This window comes from Agaricus bisporus (assembly GCF_000300575.1).
Source record: "Agaricus bisporus var. bisporus H97 unplaced genomic scaffold AGABI2scaffold_6, whole genome shotgun sequence".
Taxonomy (NCBI): domain Eukaryota; kingdom Fungi; phylum Basidiomycota; class Agaricomycetes; order Agaricales; family Agaricaceae; genus Agaricus; species Agaricus bisporus.
This window is the reverse complement of record NW_006267369.1, coordinates 1,566,753-1,591,181: the sequence shown is the minus strand read 5'-3', so window position 1 is coordinate 1,591,181 and position 24,429 is coordinate 1,566,753. Positions and strand designations below refer to the sequence as shown.

The 24,429-nt window shown below is 40.1% G+C and overlaps 6 protein-coding genes across 6 annotated transcripts; 3 read left to right on the top strand and 3 right to left on the bottom strand.

Annotated features, from left to right (window-relative positions):
* Positions 1 to 163: 163 nt before the first annotated feature.
* On the bottom strand, positions 164 to 2,583 carry AGABI2DRAFT_118906 (hypothetical protein; the record flags this gene model as incomplete). The annotated part of the gene is made up of 13 exons (XM_006461982.1): positions 164 to 223; positions 285 to 423; positions 481 to 586; positions 641 to 781; positions 833 to 1,175; positions 1,223 to 1,359; positions 1,407 to 1,530; positions 1,580 to 1,708; positions 1,758 to 2,000; positions 2,048 to 2,189; positions 2,239 to 2,354; positions 2,401 to 2,454; positions 2,500 to 2,583. The coding sequence occupies 13 exons, from the start codon at positions 2,581 to 2,583 to the stop codon at positions 164 to 166; spliced, it is 1,818 nt and encodes a 605-aa protein (XP_006462045.1).
* Positions 2,584 to 3,059: 476 nt separating this feature from the next.
* AGABI2DRAFT_136887 (hypothetical protein) lies at positions 3,060 to 3,693 on the top strand. The gene is made up of 2 exons (XM_006461981.1): positions 3,060 to 3,084; positions 3,133 to 3,693. Exon 2 carries the CDS (start codon positions 3,216 to 3,218, stop codon positions 3,441 to 3,443), a length of 228 nt encoding a protein of 75 aa, XP_006462044.1. The 5' UTR covers positions 3,060 to 3,084; positions 3,133 to 3,215; the 3' UTR covers positions 3,444 to 3,693.
* Positions 3,694 to 8,737: 5,044 nt separating this feature from the next.
* On the top strand, positions 8,738 to 9,127 carry AGABI2DRAFT_55477 (hypothetical protein; the record flags this gene model as incomplete). The annotated part of the gene is made up of 1 exon (XM_006461980.1): positions 8,738 to 9,127. A coding segment is annotated over one exon (390 nt), but the record flags the coding sequence as incomplete, so codon positions are not given.
* A 504-nt stretch (positions 9,128 to 9,631) lies between these two features.
* AGABI2DRAFT_71383 (hypothetical protein) lies at positions 9,632 to 9,895 on the top strand (the record flags this gene model as incomplete). The annotated part of the gene is made up of 1 exon (XM_006461979.1): positions 9,632 to 9,895. A coding segment is annotated over one exon (264 nt), but the record flags the coding sequence as incomplete, so codon positions are not given.
* Positions 9,896 to 12,288: 2,393 nt separating this feature from the next.
* On the bottom strand, positions 12,289 to 14,304 carry AGABI2DRAFT_143747 (hypothetical protein; the record flags this gene model as incomplete). The annotated part of the gene is made up of 5 exons (XM_006461978.1): positions 12,289 to 12,741; positions 12,827 to 13,180; positions 13,336 to 13,569; positions 13,729 to 14,081; positions 14,280 to 14,304. The coding sequence occupies 5 exons, from the start codon at positions 14,302 to 14,304 to the stop codon at positions 12,289 to 12,291; spliced, it is 1,419 nt and encodes a 472-aa protein (XP_006462041.1).
* Positions 14,305 to 15,969: 1,665 nt separating this feature from the next.
* On the bottom strand, positions 15,970 to 16,128 carry AGABI2DRAFT_151628 (hypothetical protein; the record flags this gene model as incomplete). The annotated part of the gene is made up of 1 exon (XM_006461977.1): positions 15,970 to 16,128. One exon carries the CDS (start codon positions 16,126 to 16,128, stop codon positions 15,970 to 15,972), a length of 159 nt encoding a protein of 52 aa, XP_006462040.1.
* Positions 16,129 to 24,429: the final 8,301 nt, after the last annotated feature.

The following is a 24,429-nucleotide window of genomic DNA, read 5'->3' as shown; positions in this document are numbered from 1 at the left end:
GAGAAGAGGAACAAAAAAAGGAAGATTTCCAGGAACCTCGAACAAACGAAAGGGGAATAAGGAAGTGTGTCCCGAATATAGAATAAATAAGAAGAAACAGATAGAAATGGTGGTATAAGTAACCGAGAGAGAAAGTGAAAACGAAAAACGGCCAATCTGATCTTCAGACGTCCGTTTCATCCACAAATATATCCACATAATGCATTAATATGGTCTCAATTGCCTGGTAGTTCAGCCTATCAGATGACTTGTTGAAAGGAAGAGAAATAGGGAGGTGAACAAACCAGGTTTTGATGAAACGTGTCAGGCATTGCAGTCCCATTCACTCCATCCGCGGCAAGAGGCTGCCCGAACAATGTCGGACCAAACACAATCGCGAGATTCTGCATTGACATCTGGTTATCTGATGAATGCTGGTTGATTCTGTTTTGAACAGAGGAAGGTTATCGACGGGCTAATGGGAGACGAGGAGAAACAAACCGATGTAGGTGTCCCAAGAAATATTTGAGGGTTGAGTAGTTAGGGTCCGGTAGCTCGTTGACACGTTCGTGCAACCGTATATGCCGCAGTCGATCGTTCTCAATCTCTGTAGAATTCAATATCAAGTATTGTACTTGAAAAAAGGAATAGATTGACGTACTAGCAGCCTCAATAAACCCTTCGTAAAGTGCATAGGTCAACAAGGGGTTCGGTAGCTCTCTCAACCACATCTTCATCACACTTGACACGCTACTGATATCATTTGACCATTCCGCCGCGTCCAGATCAACGGATTCCAGATCTGCAGTGCTGGTGGATCAGAAAAAATTCAAGGATGAGATTCTGAGCTCACCTTTGTCGAGCCTGGCTTTTAGCCCTGCAACTTTACTCTTCATTCCACTGACCCTATAAATGCCTTGGCTCTCTATGCCATGCTTCTCGATCGCTTCGCAACATTTCACCATGAGTAGTGGAACTTCCACTTTGTCTCTAGCCATCTGTTCAGCCAAGTCTACGCCAAACGTCGGTCGGCCTTTGTCAACTATTCCGTTTAGGCCTGCGTGGGTGATGGATTGAGAAGAGTGATGGTGCGTTGTGGAACTGGGACTCGTTGTTCCCGTGGTGCTTCCATGCTCTACGGTTGAGCTTGGAGGTGAACGAACTTTTTCTGGATTGTGCGTTGGTAATGGTGGTAACTGATATGCGATCAGAAGACGAAGACAAAGGGCTGCATAGAACTTACGAAACCATCTTCTGGTGGGCCCTCTCTTCGTGGACCTTTGGGTGCTGCTGATCCCCGGGCGTACACATAGTTCTGCATATAGGTCTTGAAATCAGAGCGGTTGTCAATGCTTTCAATGGTTATTTTCAATCCCGAACCTATTTTTGTGTTAGAGCATTTGAATTCAAATGGGCAGATGACCTACCGTCGCCATCTGGTGGAATTAATATTTGTCCATCGCTCAGTACGATGCTCTCATACAAAAAGGCGTATCGTGTAAGATGGTATTGTGTTCCCAAGTCGATTTCGTCTGCGCACTCTTTGAGTGTCTGACAAGCGGTCAATGATTGTACGGGTAGGTATGAGCCGAGACCTTACTCGTAAAATCCGGGGTAACTGAAAGTTGAAGTACTCTTGTCGCATGGTTTGGGTATCGGTCACAGCCTTCTTGTATTGATCTGATGCGGTTGACACTCGAGCTCTGATATCACCTTCTTGTCGTTGGATCTGATTATTGTTTCGCGAAATGATCATTGAAGAGTTGGTGACAACTCACGTTTCCGGGGTTCTTGCCTTTGAGCAGGAGACCACCCTTGGCAACGGCTTTTCCGATGGCACGTTTGCCTGAAGGGCCTGATCGATTCTGGTGAACGGCGGTATCTTTGAACGACTCGCCCTCTTTGTGGAGAAGGACACGCTCGAGCTCCTCGGATGCGAGTTCGAGTCTGGTCTTGAACTTTTCGGTGACGCTTTCCGAGTCTTGGAGAGCACGCTCGTAACGTGTTGCAAGTTCCTTTGTCTGTGAGGGAATCAGAGGGGCGACGATGGAGGATGAACTACCAGTACCTGCTTCCGGTTCTTGTCGACTTCTTTGACGAGAGTGGTCAATTCGTCGCTCATTTCGTTGAGGCGTTGGGCGAAGCGCAATCTATTCTCGGCCATCATTTCGTGAACCCGCATAGAGGACTGCCACGCTGAGACAAAGGAACTGGGAGACGAGGTGAGTGTGAGAGGGGATGTGGTGGAGGCAAACCCACCCAGCCTTGCCGTCATTCATGGAGTAGGTTTCCGAGGTTGCACGGGCGACTTTTTGGAGATTGCGGCCATATTCGTCCTCGACGGCTGCACGCTTCTTGAAGAACGAGGAGGCTTCCTGGGAAAAGGTTAATGGAAGGTGACGAGCAGAGAGATAAACACACCCTGCATGATACGGTGCTCTGTTTGATGCGATCTAGGAGGAGAGGGACAGCACACTGGGGGTAATGAGTACGGTGTGGGAGACAGAGAGCAGCACGTACGTCGAGTTCGCAGAGGGCGCGAAGGATGTCCTCGTCAAAGTTGGGTTGGAGGAGGACGGGCATGTCGTCGTCCTCCATCGTCATCGTCCGCGGCAAAGAAGGGGTAGAGAGGGCAATCACCTCTCCCCAGTCACGTGCGCCATGCCCCCTCTTCCAGTGCTGCCCCGCGCTCGCCCTTCCAAGGCCCATCTCAAATTCCGCAACCACGCATGGCGCCAACCCTGGAATGGCACCCAGATACGCTGGGCCCTCAACACCCTCCGCCATCTCCGCCACTCCCCCCTCCTTCCCCCCGATGCTTGGCTTCCCCTCGCCGACTTTGCCACCCAGGACGACTTTCACACCGTCCTTGCCCTGACAGACAACGACCGCGCCCGCCGCTTCGAGACCGAGTTGTCCAACCCAGCGACACCCTACATCCGTGCACGAGAAGGCCACTCTGTTCCAGTAGGTCATGTCTTCACTCTCGCTTTCACTTCTCACGCGTTTCACAGGATGTTCGCCTCTCCAATGTTCGAGTCCGCTTTCCCTCTGCCATCCCCTCTCTCATCTACGCCACCGCACCCGCAAACTGGCCAGCCATCGGCACGTCGCCTCTTCTCTCTCGCTACCTCCCTATTTACTTTTTTATAGAGCGCGACGGCATCCGTCCACGGCTTCCACCCCTCCTCGTCCCCAATCCCTCAAATCCAAATTTCATATATTTCGCACACTACATGGCCAATCTCTCGCCCCCCACCCTCTCCCACCTCCCCAGCAACGCTCTACAACTCCACATCACCATCAATGTCCCCGCCGCTATGAAAGCAGGTATCAAGTTCTATGCTACAAACACCAACCAGATCATCTCCACCGGCTTCATCAATTCCACCATCCCCACTCAATTCTTCAAGGACGTCTCCGTCGTCTCCGTCAAGTGCGAGCGCCTCACCACAGTTTATTGAACCACTAGACGAAATTTTATCTTGTATACACGCCGGACATTCTGCGTGATGCTGTCATTCCCACTACCTTACGGTAGTGGGTCTAATAGTGTAGGAAATCACACGCTTCATTTTGTTCTGTTTCTTTTATTATTTCTTTTTACTTCTATAAACAGCCATTTATCTAGATTCCGTTTATATGACTCGACTAAGGTTGGGTTCATGGACAACACGCACTAGTCACCTGACCAAATCGTGACAAAAGCGTTACATTTGCCCATTTTGTGGGTTGCAAGCTTAATACCACTGGCAAATGGAAAAAATAGACAAAATCCTTTGTGTCATCTTTTTAAACTTGACGTGAGTGAATTTTTGAAATTGGCTGAGAATCCAATGGTATTAACATTTTAAGATGAGATCAGAGAGGATTTCACAGCAGAAACGCCCTTCGGCTATTCTGATCAATGAGGCATTTGAATTGTGGTCACTGTCAAGTCACATCAGGTGACTAGTGCGTATTGTCCCATGAACCCAACCTTATTTGTTTCATATTCATATAAAAGCTCGCGCAGATATATCAGCAAAACTAAAAATACTTATTTATACTTTCTTTGTCTTGGCAAAAAGTTGACTTAAAATTGACTTATCAACATAACAAAAAAGTCTGATAAGTACAGTAAGGGTTAAAAAGGAATTATGCATAACCTATGTACACAAAAAGACAACTTGCAAAAATTAAGGCTATATCAAGTTGATATCAAGTCAAACAGTGAGCAACTTTGGCAATTTACCAGAGACTGGCTTTTATCAGAACTTTTTAAATGACCTTTTCCAGTCTTAACATATAAGTTCACCATAAAACATGTTTGGAAGGACACTATGTTGTATGTCCTACAGTGGCTCAAAAAACTGTCCCAATGTTTCGAGGTTTTGCACTATTTGTATTATAGCTCAGAAATAATGATCTACAGCCACACAAAAAATGTGAAAAATCAAGGAAATATTTAGAGTTGTTATCTAACATTATATACACATATCTGACATGTTAACACTTTAATTTTACTTTACTTTGCTATCATAATCTCTATATTTGTTATTTGTAGTCTTTTTGTTACTTTTTTGATTGTAGACTACTATTCTAGAGATAAAACTCAGTTTAAAATATGTCAAGCAAAGTCTAATACCAAGAAAAACTAAAAACCAAAACATGTGGGTAAGATATACAACTACAAAAGACATTAAGAAAGGTTTTTTCTTGATAAGAAAGAGTAATAAATTGTTAAAGTAACTTTAGATAGCTTTATAATAGAATTCAAGTCACTCAAAGTGTCAATAACTTTGGATCTCATTCTCAGTGTCATCAAATGGTACAAATCTCATAAAAGAAATGTCATTTTAAGGCTGTTGTAAGCAATGAAATCATCTCTCCTTTTTGCAACAATGGAAATCTGTCCAAATATCATGAAACTAGACAGTGACAGACTGTAGGAAGGGTTGGTAGTCAAATTGGATAATGATAATTATAATTTGACCAGATAAAGGGTACATATCTGAAAGAAAGAGGTTGAAAGTTGACTGACACTTTTGTAGCAAAATATGAAGGAATAAATTATCTAATAGTGGGATGGTATATATACTGTGAGTGAGTAAAATGCTTGTACATACATAGAATATTATAATTACTAAATAGTACTATGATATTTTAGAGTAGAAGAGCAGTAAAAGGGGTTGAAAAGTTGAAAATTTGGCAGGAAAAGAGAATATTGTGGTAGAATAACAACTTTAGTATTGGAATCTTCTTTCCAATTAGTTTTTTTCTCATATTTCTTGACATTAGAATTACACAAACATGTTTTTGACTGGTTTTCACCAACAGAATAGTCTTTTAGAACCTGGGAGATGACAAAAAAGCTCTGAGTAACCAAAGTAGAGATTATGATAGTAAAATGAAGTTAACATAATGTGTTAACATCTCAGATGTGTGTATAATGTTAGATAACAACTCTAAATATTTCCTTGATTTTTCACATTTTTTGTGTGGCTGTAGATCATCATTTCTGAAAGTTGAGTAGAAGGTCAAAAAACTGTCCCAATGATTGATTATTTTGTTGATTTAATTTCGCCACCTTTTACTGCTCAGAAGTACGTCATCTTACATGCGTTTTAAAGGTCACATGCAAGAGTATACAATACATCAATTACATAATCATATATGTAAAACTCGTTGAGCTATAATACAAATAGTGAAAAACCTCGAAACATTGGGACAGTTTTTTGAGCCACTGTATGTTAGTGCTCATAAAATTCCGAAAAAATCACGACAAATCTTAGAATATTAAAAAAACATAAGTTTATATGTATGTTTTTGTCGAAAACATACCCGTTATGGAGATATCAAGATTCCATCATGGGGGGGGGGTCATTGTCAACTGCAAATAGACTTGTTGTAGAGCCTGCTCTACCAACCGGAAAATTCTGGAAAAATCATGCCAAATCATAGAATATTAAAAGAACATAGGATTAAATGTATGTCTTTGTCTGAAAACATACCAATTATGGAGATATAGAAAAACATGACAAGAATGTCATGTTTTATACTGGTTCCTGCGCCAATTTTCATGTTTTAAGAATGCAAATATATGTATTCAAGATCCAGGAATTTGAATCTGGTTTTAGATCTATTATCCGATCAATATTTGAGGAGCTATAGCGCAATTTTGTGTTTATCATATGTTAAATGTGCCATATCTCAATAGGTTTTCATCCAACAAAGAATCTAATTAGATATTCGAACTCCCTGACCTCGAAAATATAGGAATACACTTTTAGATCATTAAAATCCATGCAGAAATGACCCAAAAATATCTCTTACCTATGACTTGAGGAACTTTGACTCGAAAATCCCAAGTCCAGCAGTCACATGATGTCATGTGACATGTTGAACTTCTGTTTCGAGCATGACCGCATCAGCAAAAAAGATTTTTTCTTAATTGTTCTTAATTGGTCATTAAGAAAAAATTAAGAACGGATACCTTTCTGAATCTTCTTAATGATACTTAGGCCTGTGTATCTTAAGGTTCTTGGAAATGACTTAAAAGTTACTTAAACTGTACTTAGTTGATGTCTTTCTCATAAATATAAAAATGTTGACATAAAAATAAATTGATAAAAAGTCATATTAAAGTCACACAAGTACATATTAAAGACACTCAAGGTCAACTAAGACAATAATAAGAAGCTTAAGAGTGAAAGTGATTATATTAGCATAGTAAATATAATACATTGGATACAATCTATACAAAAGGATGAGATGGGAAGATGAGGGAGTGATGATGAGGGAGTGATGATGAGAAAAGGAATAGTCTACAAGTAACAAATGAGTATGAAAACATACAGAGATAGAGAGCACTCACCAGGGACTAGAGAATGTCTAAAATCCCCCCAAAACTCCTCCATACATTCCCCAATTATCCCCCCAATTATCTGCTCAAGTATCCCCTCAAATAACCCTCTAAAAATCACCCAAAAAAGCGTCCAAAATAGGCAAAAAAAGTGTCCTAAACCAGCTTAGAATTAGCTGGGAGAGAGCTAGGGAAGGGAAGGGAAGGTACTCACTTGAATATAGGCCCAGGAGAGTAATGAGGAGGGAAGGGGAGGGGAGGGGAGGGAGGGGAGGGGAGGAATGATGGTGGTGATGAGGAAGGATCAACGGTCATGCTCGAAACAGAAGTTCAACATGTCACATGACATCATGTGACTGCTGGACTTGGGATTTTCGAGTCAAAGTTCCTCAAAACATAGGTAGGAGATATTTTCTGGTCATTTCTGCATAGAATTTGATGATCTAAAAGTGTATTCCTATATTTTCGAGGTCAGGGAGTTTGAATATCTAATTAGATTCTTTGTTGGATGAAAACCTATTGAGATATGGCACATTTAACATATGATAAACACAAAATTGCGCTATAGCTCCTCAAATATTGATCGGATAATAGATCTATAAAACCAGATTCGAATTCCTGGACCTTGAAAGCATATATTTACACTCTTCAATCATCAAAATCGACACAGTAACCAGTGAAAACATGGGCAGGGGTAGTGAGGAACTGGATAAAGGGATTTGCGGGGATTTGTGGACCATTGATGAAGTTGATGAGGGTAACAAAAGCAGAGTTCAAGTGGGAAGAAGAGGAAAGGGAGGCAATGGAGGAAGTGAAAAGATGAGTAGTGAATTGCGAAGCAATCCGACCCATCAATTATACACGACCTTACCCCATCATCTTAGCTGTGGACACCTCAATTGTTGCTGTTGGATTTATTCTGGCCCAACTAGATGAAGAAGGTTGTCGTCGTCCAGCTAGATTTGGATCAATATCGTGGAATGAGCAAATTTCACGATACTCACAAGCAAAACTCGAGTTATATGGTCTTTTCTGTGCCATAAATGCTTGCAAACTTTATCTAGTGAGTGCGGATAAGTTGATCGTCGAGGTCGATGCGAAATATATCAAGGGAATGATAAACAGACCTGATATCCACCCAAATGCAGCGATGAATCGATGGATTGCAGCAATTTTGATGTTCGACTTCGAGTTGAAGCATGTACCGGGGGTCAATCACAAAGGGCCGGATGGCTTGTCAAGACGAAGGAGAGCAGATAACAGTGAGGGAGAGGATGAATGGGAAGATGAGGCAGAAGAATGGGTTGACGAGGTTCTGGGATGTGGAGTGTGGATGGCCAGACTAGCACAACCTCAATATTTCAATAATACATATGTATTATCAAAACATTATGCAAACATTACCGTAAATAGAATTTACATAATACATGTGCATTATGTAAAACATATCTAAACTTTATGCAAACAAAATGTATAAAATCAACATTATTGAATATATTTTTTGCATATGTTTTACATAGTACACATGTATTATGGAAATCAAATTTACGGTAATGTTTGCATAATGTTTACATAAGTACATGTGTCTTATTTAAATATTGAGGTTGTGTAGAGATGGCAGGGGAAGGGTTTGAGAGTTGGGTGTTGATGATGGGAGAAGGAGAGTGGAATGACGAGGACATCATTATCCAAAGTGAGAGTGAGGGAGGAGGTCGCATGATGCTGCCACTGGATGAAACAGAGAAGGAGAAGGAAAAGGAGCTGGGAATAATAAGAAAGTTCCTTGAACAGTTGGAAATGCCAGAAAACCTCAGCCCGAAAGCTCACACATCATTCCTGAAACAAGCTAGTCAGTATTTTGTCAAAGGAAATAAGCTATGGAGGAGAGCATACAGTGGCCGACACCAAATCTTCGTTGTGGATAGGAAAGAGAGGTTCATCTTGTTGATTCAGTCACATGACAAACTAGGTCACAAAGGCTTCTTTGCGACACGTCGAACACTTGTCGATCATTTCTGGTGGCCCTGCATTGACAATGATATCCGCTGGTTCATTTCAACATGTCATCAGTGTCAGATACGGTCAACGGAACATGTTGTGATACCACCTACTGTTCAGATCCCAGCCCCGCTTTTCCAGAAAGCATATATCGACACTGTGCACATGCCACCATCGCATGGGCATAAATACATTGTACAAGCTCATTGCAGTCTCACAGGATGGCCAGAGTGGCATCCTCTCTCTTGGAAAACCGGTCATACTCTGGGATCATTCATTTTGGAGGAGGTCTTGTGTCAATGGGGCGGACTTGAGGAGATTGTAACTGACAACAGCACTCCCTTCATTGCAGCTCTGGACTGGCTAGCAAAAAAGTATCACATTTGACACATTCGCATCTCGGCTTATAACTCGCAAGCAAACGGCGCTGTGGAAACGACGCACAGGACAGTTAGAGATGCTCTAGTCAAGGTTTGCAAAGGAGAAATTCGGAAATGGTATACACACACACCATATATCTTCTGGGCAGACTGAGTTACCACACGCGCAGCCATGGGGCACACTCCGTACTACATGGCCCATGGAGTTGAGCCACTCCTCCCCTTTGATATCACCGAGGCAACATATCTTCTCCCCCCTATCACTCGAAAACTCTCGCAGTCAGAACTCCTGGCTTCTCGGTCACAGGTGCTTGAAAAATGTGATGAGGATCTGGCTATGATGCATCAACGTGTAGTAGAGGCTCGGAAATGATTGGTGAAGGCCTTTGAGAAAAGGAATATCAATAAGATCAAAGATTATAATTTCCTACCTGGAGAGCTTGTACTTGTTCTCAACAAGTGCATTGAGCCAGACGTTGGGTGTAAATTTTGGCCCTGTTATTTTGGTCCCATGGTTGTTGTTCGTCGTCATGGTAGTGAAGCCTATTTTCTGGCTGAGGTCACAGGTGTAGTCTCCAAGTTGAAGTTCGCAGCGTTTCGTTTGGTTCCCTATCATGCACGGTCCAAGCGAGAGGTAGAGGTGACCAAGTTCGTTGCAGATGAGCAGTTGGAAGCAGCAGCGGGTGAGGAATGAAGAGGGGAAGTGAGAGGTGGTGGCACGGGGTAAAGGAAAGGGATGAACCCGGAGTAAATCTTGTAGGAGAGGGATGGTTTTGATGGGTTTAGAGAGTAGGTACTGTACAACTGGGGACAGTTGTCATTCAAAGAATAGAGTAGATGTATTGGTGGATTCGTAGCTAGACAAGGAAACGAGTAGATAGATAATTAGTAGAAAGACGGACAGCCAAAGAAAGATTACATATTACATAATCTGGACTCTTAGTTAGTTACCATAGTAGTTGTAGGCGGAGCCCTGAATAGTTGAACAGTGTCTTGTCCCTCATCAGTTCGCACTCAAAAGTCTCATTTTAAAAGAAAAAGTCTATTTCTTATTTACTTCATTCTATCTTACTTGACTCCTTACCCCTCTCGAACTCCCCTCGTCACCTTCAGTACAGCACAAATTACCCTCACTATCTAGGATTGCCTCCACTGCCGGCATCTTCCTCTCTCTAGTCCACAGCATCAAATCCCATGGTCTCTTTCTGTTGCTTGCCATACTATGAATTTGTTTATCAAAGTATTGTCTCCTCACTACACGCAAAGTCTTCCTCATCTTGTTGCGCATTTCCCTATTCCTAGGCCCTCCATTCTCCCCCATTTCTTGATAGACCTTTTTGCATTCCTCATTCCACCACTTCTTCCCGTGACGGCTTGGTTTCCTCTCCTCCAAATATGCCTCCCATGCTCTTTCAAACGCATCAGACACCCTACCCATAGTTGCTTCCAAATCCTCCACCGATCCAGATGCATTATCCATCATTCTGCCTATGTTCATCAGGAAATCCAAAAATACTTTTTAGGTGACTTTTGGTAACTTAAAATGGGTTTAAGGCATAAATAAGTCAAGAATCTGATAAGTCACCAAAAGCCTTTAAACAACTGTTAAATTTGCTTTTTCTCAACTTAAATTTATCTTGTTGGTACTTTTTGAAATTATCTTAAAAATATAGTAGCATTTACATGTGACTTATACCAGACTTACATGACTTAGATTCCATCTTAAGACCAGGTCAACAAAGAATAAGTCATACTTAAGTCATAACATCACACTAAAAATCAAAAAGTATCAAATCAATATTCAAAAATCATACTAAATACATTACAGACATAAAATAGACTACATATACTAACTATTATACCTTCCTAAAAAGGAAATAGACCCTGAATAAAAAAGCGGACTTTAGTAGTTTCAATAAGGATCAAATTAACAACATACCTGGTGATAGTGAGGATGATGAAGAGTGGATTAGATGAGAACAATGACTATCTAGAGATATATTAGCTTTCAGAATAATAGAACAAATAGAATAACTCACCAGGCATAAACACTCCCAGAAAACCCCCCTAAAGAGCATCCAAAAAAGGCAAAAAAGCGTCCTAAATGGGCCCAGGAATCACCTCAGAGAGGAAGGAAGAGAAGGAGATAGAGAGATACCTGAAAAGAAACAAATTGGGCCAGGAGAGAGACAGGAGGGAAGTAGGAGAGAGAGAAGGTGGTGGTGAGGAGGAAGGAGAATCTCGGTGCACTCGAAAACAGAAGTTCAACATGTCACATGACATCATGTGACTGCTGGACTTGGGATTTTCGAGTCAAAGTTCCTCAAATCATAGGTAGGAGATATTTTCGGGTCATTTCTGCATGGATTTTAATGATCTAACAGTGTATTCCTATAGTTTTCAGGTCAGGGAGTCCGAATATGTTGTTAGATCTTTGGTTGGATGAAAGCCTACTGTGATATGGCACATTTAACATATGATAAACACAAAATTGCGCTATAGCTCCTCTAATTTTGATCAGATAATAATTGTAATGACAGATTCGGATTCCTGGACCTTGAATACATATACTTACACTCTTAAATCATTAGAATCGGTACAGGAACCAGTATAAACATGACATTCTTGTTATGTTTTTCTATATCTCCATAACTGGTATGTTTTCCGACAAAGACATACATATAAACTTATGTTCTTTTAATATTTTATGATTTGTCGTGATTTTTCCAGAATTTTCCGGTTGGTAGAGCAGGCTCTATGACGAGTCTATCTGCAGTTGACAATGACCCCCCCACCCCATGATGGAACCTTGATATCTCCATAACGGGTATGTTTCTGACAAAAGCTTACATATAAACTTATGTTTTTTTAATATTCTAAGATTTGTCGTGATTTTTCCGGAATTTTACAACTAGTAGAAGAGGCTGTACTAAAAAACATAGCTCAATCTCCCTATCTTTTCTTTATTTCCACCTTTTTCTCTGCCTAACATTCTTTGAACATCTTGGAACTACCTTAATTTCCAACAGGTTCTTTTTGTTGCTTGTTCCATTACAGTGCTCTGGCCCCTCTATTAATAAGTCATTTTTAAGTCACACTTTTGCTAAGTTGAGAAAAGGATAAATAAGAGTTTTGAGTTTTGCTGATGTTCCCGCATATCTGTGTCATGTAATTGTCTTCCTCTTCCGACCACGCTTTGATCTTCCTCTTACACCTCATCTCCGGTTCACTCCCTGAAATTGGTACCTCAATTTGAAGAGGCCAGTGATCCGACCCCCACCTTTCTCTGTCATCCACCTTTACTTTGAAGTGGAATCCTTCCTGGTTGATCAAAGCCACAGATGCTACGACAAGATCAATGATGGACGCTCTCGAATTGTCATCGTCTGGTATCCTAGTTGGTGTTCCTCTGTTAATAGGGTGCACGTATTGAATTTCCAAGTCTGTGAACAGTTCTTGGAGTCGCATAAAGGGAGAAGAAGGATTGATTTGGTTGGCCCGCTCCCTTGTCCCATGTACGATCTTGAATGTTGAAATCTCCTGCACACAATGATACTCGTGGCATAGTTTCAGTAATCCTTCTCAATTCATGCACTGCTGCATGTGTATCCCCATCATTGTATACATTGAGGATGTTAAATTCGTGAGGTATACCTCTATGAGGTTGAGGAATGTGCAAAGTGAATAGTGATGCATCACGATGCTTGAGGATATCTGACTGGAGTTGTGGTTTGAACACGTCCAATCGTCTGTTGATGTATGTGAGAACCCGCCTGGCTGCTCTGGATTCATCTTTGTTGTTAAAGGCCTCCATGAATGGATGCCATGAGTTGTGAAGAGGAGGGCCGTATGCCATGTCTCCCTCCTTGTCTTTGGTAGATGGTTGTCTCCTCACTTCTTTCCACCCCGGTTCTTGGAACATAATAATATCCATGTATCTGGCACACTTGTCCAACACAATAGAGGTAGTTTCCCAACTCTTGCGCGCATTGAATGATAGAATAGTTAGATATTGTAATGACCGTGGTGTAGATGGTTTAGGTCTACTTATAGCATTAATGTCTTCTCCTGTTGTACAATTCATCCAGAAGAGGAAGGGATTTTGATAATTTGCTCGTCATCAAGTTGATGCACTTGGTGGATGGTTCGGCGCCTGTTGTCACACTTCTCTCTTTCAATTGCCATATCTGTAGCTCGCCTCTGGTCATGCCACAAAATGTTGTTTTGGTGCCTTTTGTAAGTGCACTTGGTGGAGTTGGCCATGTGGTTGCCTTTGCAGTTAATGCACTTGATCTCGTGCTTGCATTCTCCAGTCCAATCCTTCTCTTTCCTAGCCTTCCCGCAACAAGTGGCGAAGATGGTGTCATTCTTGGTCATATGTGGTTGATTGCATCAGGCGCACAGCTGATGGCTGAGGCAACACCGGGATGTACCATGGCTCCATTTCCAGCATTTCTGACACTGCGGAACGAATTCTCTCTGTCTAGCGTATTCTACTTTAATAAGCTTTCCTCGAATATGATATACTTTATTGACTAAGTCCTTTGTACGCGACCCAGTCTTCGAATCCCAAACGTCTACAAATGCGACCGCCATGTCTCTTGATCCTCTAGATCTGACAACAGCGGGTTTCCTGACACATTCTAAACCACGGAACTGGTCTACTGATTCCATAGCTTGAATCACTTGATCGCCCGTTAGGATGTCCTCTGGGTGTTTATTGTAATGACTAGTATAGTAGTCGAATCCCTTCAAAATTAAGTGAGCGACCGATTGAGGAGTATTGGGGAAATCATTATCCCCTTCAGGAAGATCTGCCTCCAGCGCCTTGTACAATGATTCTCTAATCAATGTGAACCCTTGCTTGGATGGTACTAATCCTGTTTACGCAGTCGAGTCATGACACCCACATGCCTTTCCTTATCTCGCATGGACCATAATTATTACTATAAATACTATGTAGTTCCATCCATGGAGATCATACTTCTAACTCACTCTACAAGCTTCTCTAAGCTTCTATCACAACCCCTATATTTGAATAATACACATGTTGTATGTAAACATTATGCAAACATTACCGTAAATATAATTTACATAGTACATGTGCAATATGTAAAATATATCTAAACTTTATGCAAATAAAAGCCTTAAAATGGGCTTTATTGAATTTTAAATTTACATATGATTTACATAGTACACATGTATTATGTAAATTATATTTACAGTAATGTTTGCATAATGTTTGCATAAAACATGTGTATTATTCAAATATAGAGGTTGTGTATACACTTTATAACTACTTGTACCAAGTCCAATGCTACCACCACAACATGTAAGTCCTCCGCACTGTGCTAGCTGCAGAGATTTGTCCTCCAAACACCACCCTGTAAGGTGGTTCTTCCAACAGGTAAGAGTATTGCATTGCTTTTGGGCCTTGCAAAACTTCACCACTAATATATCTCCACTTTACTTGAGTCTTTAAAATGGTTTACAGTGATATGACTCATGAGTTTTGTCTGTGTCTACACTTGAAAGTTATACCAAACAGAAATATACACAACCTCTATATTTAAATAATACACATGTATTATATAAACATTATGCAAATGTTACCGTAAATTTGATTTACATAGTACATATGTAATATATAAAATACATCTAGGCTTTATGCAAACAAAAGTCTTAAATTGAGCTTTATTGCATTTTTAATTTACATATGTTTTCAATGGTACACATATATTATTAAAATAATATTTACGGTAATGTTTGCATAAAGTTTGCATAATACATGTGTACTATTCAAATATAGAGGTTGTGATAGTGATAATATTACCTGATTAATTTGTTGTGATAGTGCTTGTCACAGCTGCAGGTAGCATATGAGCGTCTTTTCTTCACCCTTATTGCATCAAGGAGTCTCATTTTCAGAGCAGACTAATAGCCAATAGTACACTCTATAGTTAAGAAAATTACTTACAGTACAAGTCCAGAAATTCAAGTGGCACTTATTTAAAATACAGGTATACACTTGCAGTATCAGATATCTTCTTGAACAGGTAGTCAAATACAATATGTTTTGTATTCACTAATGTGCTTCTGGGTCAAGGAGAATTTTCCTAGGACTGAAGTTGCCTATGGCTTATTTCATTCTACATTCCAAGAAGAATTCTGGGAACTATGGGAAATGATACCACCTGGAAAAGAAACATTTTCTGTTTTGAAGCTGTCATATCACAGCCTCAATATTTCAATATTATTGAAACAATACCATATTTTTTATTTGCATACTATCTGGGAAGTATTGAAATATTATTTAAATAGTATCATAAATTTATTTGTATTTTTTTCATATATGAAAATAAAATATAGTATTGTTTGAATAATATTTCAATACTTTCAAATGTTAGGGCGACTGTGACTGTGATGTTGCAGGTCACACCTAAACTCAAGAACTAAGGAATGTAGTGACAAAAGTTATATTAGGCGTGAACCTAAGAGAACTCGACGGAGCCTTCTACAAGTTTCTACCTACTTTATATACCTAGACTACGGCGCACAGACCAACTACCCTAGGTAACTTATTTATATACTGACATGAGAAAAGAAGTACGTATGAGAAAGTAAACTAATTATACATTTGACATGAGAAAAGAAGAGTGGAGTAAGAAGTAAGTAAACACAAGTACATTGATCATAAAAACGTCAACAACACCAAACAAACCATAAAAGTGTCCTCAAGTACAAACAACTCCTAAACAGGTATTCTACTCACACAAACCATTGATTCCCGAAGTAGTTACCCAACAACGCATCACACGGACATAGTACGAAGAACCTGGATAGTTCCCAATACCGAGCCCCCCACGCTGACCACCTCTGTATTACCCACGCCTTTCCCTCCTCCGTGTCCCACATTGCTAACGTCATCCTCCCGCATTCCCTACACTGATGGCCCAATAGGTCCCAACCTACCGGCCGACTCTCTCTTCCTATTGCCGCCGCCTGTCTTCGCCATTGTACTTGCTCCGCATGATTCGGAGGTAAGAAAGATAAGATAAGATCGATGAGCTCAATTGGTAAATCTGTAGCTTGCGCCATTTTAGCAGTATGCCGATAGTTTAGCCTCCGTCGAACTGTAGCAGCAGAGGGAAATTATTATGTAATAAAATATGTGACAGATGTGACAGTGTGACGCCGTGACATTCTGGCAAGGTTCTAACATCCAAGTAGTATGGAAATAAAAAATACAGTACTATTTCAATAATATTTCAATATTTCTTTAAGAAGTATTGAAATATTGAGGTTGTGTATCCTGCTGCTGTGAGCTCCAGATGCCAAATAAGATGAAATAAACTTACTGCCAATCAGAAGAGTGGGAAACAAGAAATTGCAAGCATATTTTCACTGTGAGTTGTGCAATATTTTATGCTAAGTCACTCCAATAAACCTAGGCCAACATTTGAGGACAAACCTGATAGCCAATGATCCTAAGACCAAAAGTATTCTGGCCATGAAACTGTGGCAATAGGGTCAGCAAATGAAGCTGCTTGAGCATGTGCCAGTTGTTCCTAGATGCATACACAACTTTTATATTTGAATAGTACACATTCTTCCCAAAAGACTTTGCGGTTCTCTATATCAGCTGCCTGAAAGCATGTCAGCTGGTGTAGTACCATAAGTTAATATACTACATATCTTTTCGGCCTTTTCCTTCGCTTTTGCTTTGCTCTTTGATTTCTTGGATGATTTGTCGGTTTCAGGAACAGGAGAGCCCAGTGTTAGCTGAGAAGAATGCCAACTGGTGTAGCACCATAAGTTGATGCGCTACATACCTTTTCAGCCTTTTCCTTTGCTTTGGCTTTGCCCTTTGATTTCTTGGATGGTTTGTCGGTTTTAGGAACAGGAGAGCAAATATTATGCAAACATTACTGTAAATATTATTTTAATAATACATGTGTGCTATTCAAAACATATGTAAATTAAAAATGCAATAAAGCTCAATTTAAGACTTTTGTTTGCATAAAGTTTAAGTATGTTTAACATATTACATATTTACTATATAAATTACATTTACAGTAACATTTGCATAATGTTTACATAATACATGTGTATTATTTAAATATAGAGGTTGTGATACAACTAAACCAGGACTCATTCTACTATATGACTAGTGTGGATCATAGCAAAGCCTATGCCAGATGGTTTATACCTTTTGCAATACACTCCAAGGAGGTATGAGTGTCTGTAGAAGGACATATTCTATCTTCATTAACTGAAAAGCATGGGACTGATAAGAAACAAACTATATCAGATGAATGTTTCAGTTATATTTAGTATACTTGTACAGTATACATTAGTAAAAAGTTTTGCCACTTGAGGCTACTTAAAACTACTTGAAACCATCTTAGAAAAGCTTCAAGTATTCATCAAGTAGACTTTTTCTCAAGTAGCCTCAAGTCAGGGTCTTGGATGCATTAAAAAATGGCAAGCAGGTAAATTAAGTGACATCATATGTGATATCATTATTATATTATATTTATTACTATTGGTTGGTTATTAATAGATACTTATATTTAGTACATTAATTAGTCATGCCTAGCCTGGGGTCCTTGGTAGTGTCCAGGGTTATATAACTAATTTAAACTTCATTATTTCAGGATAATCAGACAATCATACAGAAGTGTCGCAAGATTATCTATGGCCTTGTTGCATGGTAAGTATAAACCAATAGGATTATCTCTTTCAGAAATTTACTGCATTCACTCTGCTAGGTCTTGGGTCATTGTGATATCTGATTTAGTATATGTAATTGTCATCCAAGTGCACCTTCTTTTTGGGACTGCACTACCACATCAAAAAAAGGTAAAGTGACTTAAATTTGACTTAAGCAAACTTATAAAAATCATAAGTCAGTATAAGTCATTTTTGCATAAGTCATGTTACTGTCTGAGGTTCTGACTTACGCCAATACTTATCACAACCTCTATATCTAAATAAGATACATGTACTTATGTAAACATTATGCAAACATTACCATATATTAGATTTCCATAGTACATGTGTACTATGTAAAACATATGCAAAAAATATATTCAATAATGTTGATTTTATACATTTTGTTTGCATAAAGTTTAGATATGTTTTGCATAATGCACATGTATTATGTAAATTCTATTTATGGTAATGTTTGCATAATGTTTTAATAATACATATGTATTATTCAAATATTGAGGTTTTGTATGTAAATCATAAGTACATAAGTCACAATGTAGTCATAAGATTGAAGATTACCATAAGTCATGAGTAAGGTAAATCAACACTCAGTGATATGACGTCGCGTAGATCACTAATCTATTCACCTAAGGTAAATCAACACTACACGAACATAAGTACGAAGGTATAGAAGAAAAAGTATAATACTCACCTCAGTGATATGACGTCGCGTAGATCACTGAGGTGTACAATAAAGTTTCCTAGGATATATGTACTCGTTAAGGTGACTGCATAAACTGTATAGTAGATAGGAAGAAAATATGTCTTTTAGGAAATTTTATATAGTCGGAAACTGAAAGCGAGCGGAAGAGAAAGTAAGATATGGAGACCATGAACAAAAATAGAAAAACAGAAATCAATGACCGTAAAAGGAAAGTAAAGTTGATCATCAATAAATGGACTCAGCGTCGAAGTATCACAACACTCCCCCTACTTCGGCCGCTACTCTTGGAATAAACCCATGCCCCGACAGCACCGAAGAACTGCTTCCTTTGGAATTGGCTTGGTGAGGATATCAGCCAGATTGTCGGCAGAGGGGACGTAAGTGAACGAAACATCGCCGGACTCAACTCTCTCCTTGGTGAAATGGTGCCTGATACGAATGTGCTTTGTTCGTTGATGATTCTTATAGTTCTCCGTGTTGGCAATAGCTCCGTTGTTGTCAGCGTATATCGTCATTGGTCGTTCCTGGCCTAAAGCAACTTCATCCATGAATTTGCTCAACCACAAAGCCTGTTGAACAGCACGTGTGAAAGCCATGTATTCCACTTCAACGGTCAAGAGAGCGACGGTGTCCTGACGTTTGCTAGCCCATGAGATTGGACCGCCAGCCATAAAGAAAATGTGGCCTTCCGTTGACCTAGAACCATCAATGTCGCCGGCGTAGTCAGCGTCGACATATCCAAATGGGCGAATGTCGGCATGTCGAGAGAAAGTGATACCGTAGTGTAAAGTTCCCTTCAAATAAGCGAGAGTGTGTTGAAGCGCTTCCCAATGTTTTCGGCCGAGATTGTTGGCGAACTGAGAGAGAATGTTAACAGCATAAGACAAATCCGGGCAAGTAGCCACCTGCAACCACATAAGAGAACCTAAAGCTTCGCGATATGGAACCTTCTTCATATCCAGCTTCTCCTCCTCCGTTTGTAGCATGTCGTCGACAGATAGGACAATGTTAGGTTTGAGTGGAGTCGAGAGAGGCTTCGCGTCCTGCATGTGGAAGCGTTCAAGAATTCGTTCCGAGTAGGCACGTTGAGACAGCGTAATATTACCAGTCTTCTCATCTCTTTCAATCTTCATCCCCAAAATGAAATTCGCTTCTCCAAGATCCTTTAGTTCATAGCTCCTCCGCAAGTCATCTTTAGCTACATCAGCAAAAAGTCACACAACTTATGCAAACTTATGAAAAAGTTGCCTTATGCTTGCCTTATAAAGACCAACTTAAGGCACATAAGTCTCCAAAATAGCATAAGTTCATAATTTTTCATAAGCCGGACAAGAAGTTTACACATAAGTCACACATTAGTTCATAAGTTTATCATAAATTCATAAGTTGGATACAAAGAAAGCATAAGCACAGGACATTTCATAAGTCAGACCAAAGGTTAAACCACAAGTCAGACAAAGTTTCATAAGTCAAACAGGATCTCATAAGTGAATAAGTCATAGCATTATAAGAACATTATGCTGTATGTCTTGTTCTACTACTCATAAAATTCCGGAAAAATCACGACAAATCTTAGAATATTAAGAAAACATGAGTCTATATGTATGTTTTTGTCAGATAACATACCTGTTATGGAGATATCAAGATTCCATCATGGGGTGGGGGGTCATTGTCAACTGCAGATAGACTCGTCGTAGAGCCTGCTCTACCAACCGGAAAATTCTGGACAAATCATGACAAATCATAGAATATTAAAAGAACATAAGGTTATATGTATGTTTTAGTCGGAAAACATACCAGTTATGAAGATACAGAAAAACATAACAAGAATGCCATGTTTTCTACTGGTTACTGTGTCGATGTTGATGATTGAAAAGTGTAAGTATATGCTTTCAAGATCCAGGAATTCGAATCTGCTTTTAGATCTATTATCCGATCAATATTTGAGGAGCTACAGCGTAATCTTGTGTTTATCATATGTTAAATGTCCCATATCTCAATAGGCTTTACTCCAACAAAGAATCTAATTGGATATTCAGACTCCCCGACCTCGAAATGATAGGAATACACTTTTAGATCATTAAAATACATGCAGAAATGACCCGAAAATATCTCCTACCTATGATTTGAGGAACTTTGACTCGAAAATCCCAAGTCCAGCAGTCATGTGACATCATGTGACATGTTGAACTTCTGTTTCGAGCACGACGTTGATCCTTCCTCATCACCACCATTATTCCTCCCCTCCCCATCCTCTCCCTCCCCCTTTCTTGCCCTCCAGGCCTGTAACTTAGTAAGTAACATCCTTATCACCTTCCTAGCTCTCCCCCAGCTGATTCTCAGCTTAATTAGGACGCTTTTTTGCCTTTTTAGGCCGCTTTTTTAGGGCTATTTTGGGAGGGTTTTGAGAGGAGATGTGAGGATGATATGTGGATGAGTTTTGGGGGGATTTCTAGTCTTTGGTGAGTGCTTTTTGACTCTTCATCTACTCATACTCATTTGTTACTTTTAGAATCACATTTCTCATCATTTCCCCCCCCATCTTCCATTTCTACCCCCCTGGCTGCTGTCATATCCCTCTTGTCCGCTTTTTTCAGGGTCTATTTCCTCTTTAGGAAGTCTGTATTATACATGATGTATTGTATTTACTATATGAATATAATTCTTTGTTCCTTATGCATTATGATGTTCCTTATGATTGAGCTTATACTCTCTTACATCCTCTTACTGTCTTAAGTACTTACTTATGCAACTTAAGATAAATCCTCATGACTTATGATAATCTTGAATCTTATGACCATATTGTGACTTATGTACTTATGATTTACTTAAGTATTGCATAAGTCAGAACCTCAGACAGTGACATGCCTTATGCAAAAATGACTTACACTGACTTATGATTTTTATAAGTTTGCATAAGTCAAATTTAAGTCACTTTACCTTTTCCTGATGCATGGATGGAATCCGTAATTCAGGAAGAATGGGGTTTGTCCGGTGGCAGCGTGGGTTTTGTCGTTATAATGAAATTCTGCCATGGGAAGCCATCTTGTCCAATCGTCTTGTTGATAATTGATGAATGCTTGAAGATAGGCTTCAATTTCCTGGTTCATCCTCTCTGTTTGTCCGTCTGTCTGTGGGTGATACGCCGTAGAAAGATTTTGTTTGATGCCTAGAGCATTGCATAAAGATTCCATGAATTTCGATGCAAACTGTGGTCCTCTATCACTGATAATATGTTTCGGAATTCCGTGATGTCGCCAAATTTCTTCTTTGTAGATCTCCGCGAGATCCGTGGATGTGAGTGACGTGGTGGTGGGAACAAGGTGGATCATTTTGGAGAATTTGTCAACAATAACAATAATAGCATCCTTCTCTCTTGACTTCAGTAGTGGTCCATGTCTATAGATATCTCTTCCCAAGGTTTGTCGGGGATAGGAAGTGGATTAAGTGGAATGTGATCGGGTCGTCGAATTGTTTTGTTCTTCTGGCACATGTCGCATCCTCTGATGTATCTTCTGACGTCCGTCTTGATTGTAGGCCACCAAAAGGTCCGTTTTAGTAACTCTAACATGCGATGTTGTCCTGGATGTCCGATGTCGGGTGGATAATGATGATCGTAAAGGATCCGATCTCTGAGTTCCTTCTCTTCTGGGACGTAAATCCTTCCTTGTTGGAAAACAATTCCTTCTGATTCCCATACTTTCTCCGGTTGTTTCTTCATCTCCTGTAGTACCATTGTTTCCCTTCTTTTCGAGTTCTTTATATCTTCCAATAACTTTTGGTCCGCTGATACTTCAAATCGTCAGTTTAGTAAGATTGTCTCTTCGTAACTTGATACGTCTTCCCTGAATTCTCGTGTGAATATTTTGTCCTTGAACATTTCGACATTTTTGTTGTCCTCTGAGGTGTCCGGTTTAACAATGCGAGATAAGATGTCGGCCTTGGTGTTAGTCTTTCCTGGAATGTGTCGTAGAAGGAAATTGTATTCCTGTAGCATGAGGTACCATCTCGCTTGTCGAGCGTTGAGCTTTTGAGGTTCTCGGAAATGTCTGAGGTTCTCGTGATCTGTCCATATCTCAAACTGCTCCTTTGCATCCAATAGGTAGTGTCGCCATAGCTTCAAGGCTTTTATAATGGCCAGTAGTTCCTTGTCGTAGATTTCGTAGTTTCGTTCGGCTTCAGATAACGTTTTCGACATAAAGGCAATCGGATGCCATTTGTCTTCCTGTTCTTGTGATAGTACTGCTCCAGTTCCATAGTTTGATGCGTCCACTTCAACTCTGAACTGTCCTGTGTCCTTTGGTAATGCGAGAACCGGTTCGCTGGCAATTGCTTGTTTGATCTGTTCGAAAGCTTGTTGCTGTTCATCATTCCAATACCATTTCTCCCCCTTTTTAGACTTCAGTTTGTTCAGTGGTTGTGCGATGGTGCTGAAATTCTTGATAAACCGTCAATAGAAATTCGCAAAACCTAAAAAACTTTTGACCTGTTTGACCGTGGTGGAGACTGCCCAGTCTCGTATTGCCTTGACTTTTTCTTCTTCCATAGTTGCCTTTCCATTCCCATAACCGTTCCTAATACCGTTGTTGATGAGACATTGAATTCACATTTGGTCCGTTTGAATGATAAATGGTGTTTCTCTGCTATTTTGAGGAAACGTGTAGTTCGTGATTCCAATTCTTTGTCGTCTTTTGCTGGAATAATGAAGTCATCCATGTAGTTGGCCAAAGATCCGTCTTGTATCATTTCTCGAAAAATTGTTGCCATCATGCGTGAAAAAGTGGCGGGAGAGTTGCTCATTCCAAAGAACATGACCGTTGGTTCAAATAACCTGCGATTTGTTAAGAACGCTGCCTTCCATTCATCTCCTTCTCGTATCTGAACGTTGTTGTATCCCCAGATAATGTCCAATTTGTTGAAAACCTTGGCGTCCTTGAGTTGATCTAGGACTTCGCTGATGAGGGGTAGTGGTTTCTTGTCTTTGATTGTGATCTCGTTCAATTTCCTGTAATCCTGACATAACCGTAATGAACCGTCTTTCTTAGGGACGAAAAAACATGGTGCTGCGTAAGGTGATTTCGATGGTCGGATTCGATTTGTAGCCAGATTTTCATCCAAAAATTTGTCCAGTTCCTCCTTTTCCAATGGTGTCATGCTATAAACCTTTGATGATATCTCTGTTGGTGCGTTTTCGGTGAAGTTAATCTCGTGATCCCATTCCATTCGTTCAGGAACTTTATCGAAGTTCTTTTTGTTAAAAAGATGGGCGTAAGGACGGATATAGTCAGGTAAGTCTTCCGGGTTGGTAGGGTCTACTTCCTTTTCCTCCGTAGCGCTTTCCACATCAGTGGTCAGCCGTCGAGCAAAAGGGATAGTTTCGTGTTGAACCGTGCATGTGCTTGGGCATCTAGAGAACCTGACTTCCTGATTTATCCAATCAATTTCCGGGTTGTGTTGAATTAACCAATCGTATCCCAAAATGTCGGCACTTGATATGTCCGACACCAATGCTTTAATATCCTCCTTGTGTCCTCCTAAATCCATCTGGATCCTGGCGTCTTCAGTTAACTTTCCGCTCCGATTTCATCAGCAAAAAGTCACACAACTTATGCAAACTTATGAAAAAGTTGCCTTATGCTTGCCTTATAAAGACCAACTTAAGGCACATAAGTCTCCAAAATAGCATAAGTTCATGATTTTTCATAAGCCAGACAAGAAGTTTACACATAAGTCACACATTAGTTCATAAGTTTATCATAAATTCATAAGTTGGATACTGTTATATCCGGAAC

Excerpts from the sequence above, each read along its gene's own strand:
- AGABI2DRAFT_136887 (XM_006461981.1), top strand. The coding sequence starts at position 3,216 with ATGGCCAATCTCTCGCCCCCCACCCTCTCCCACCTCCCCAGCAACGCT.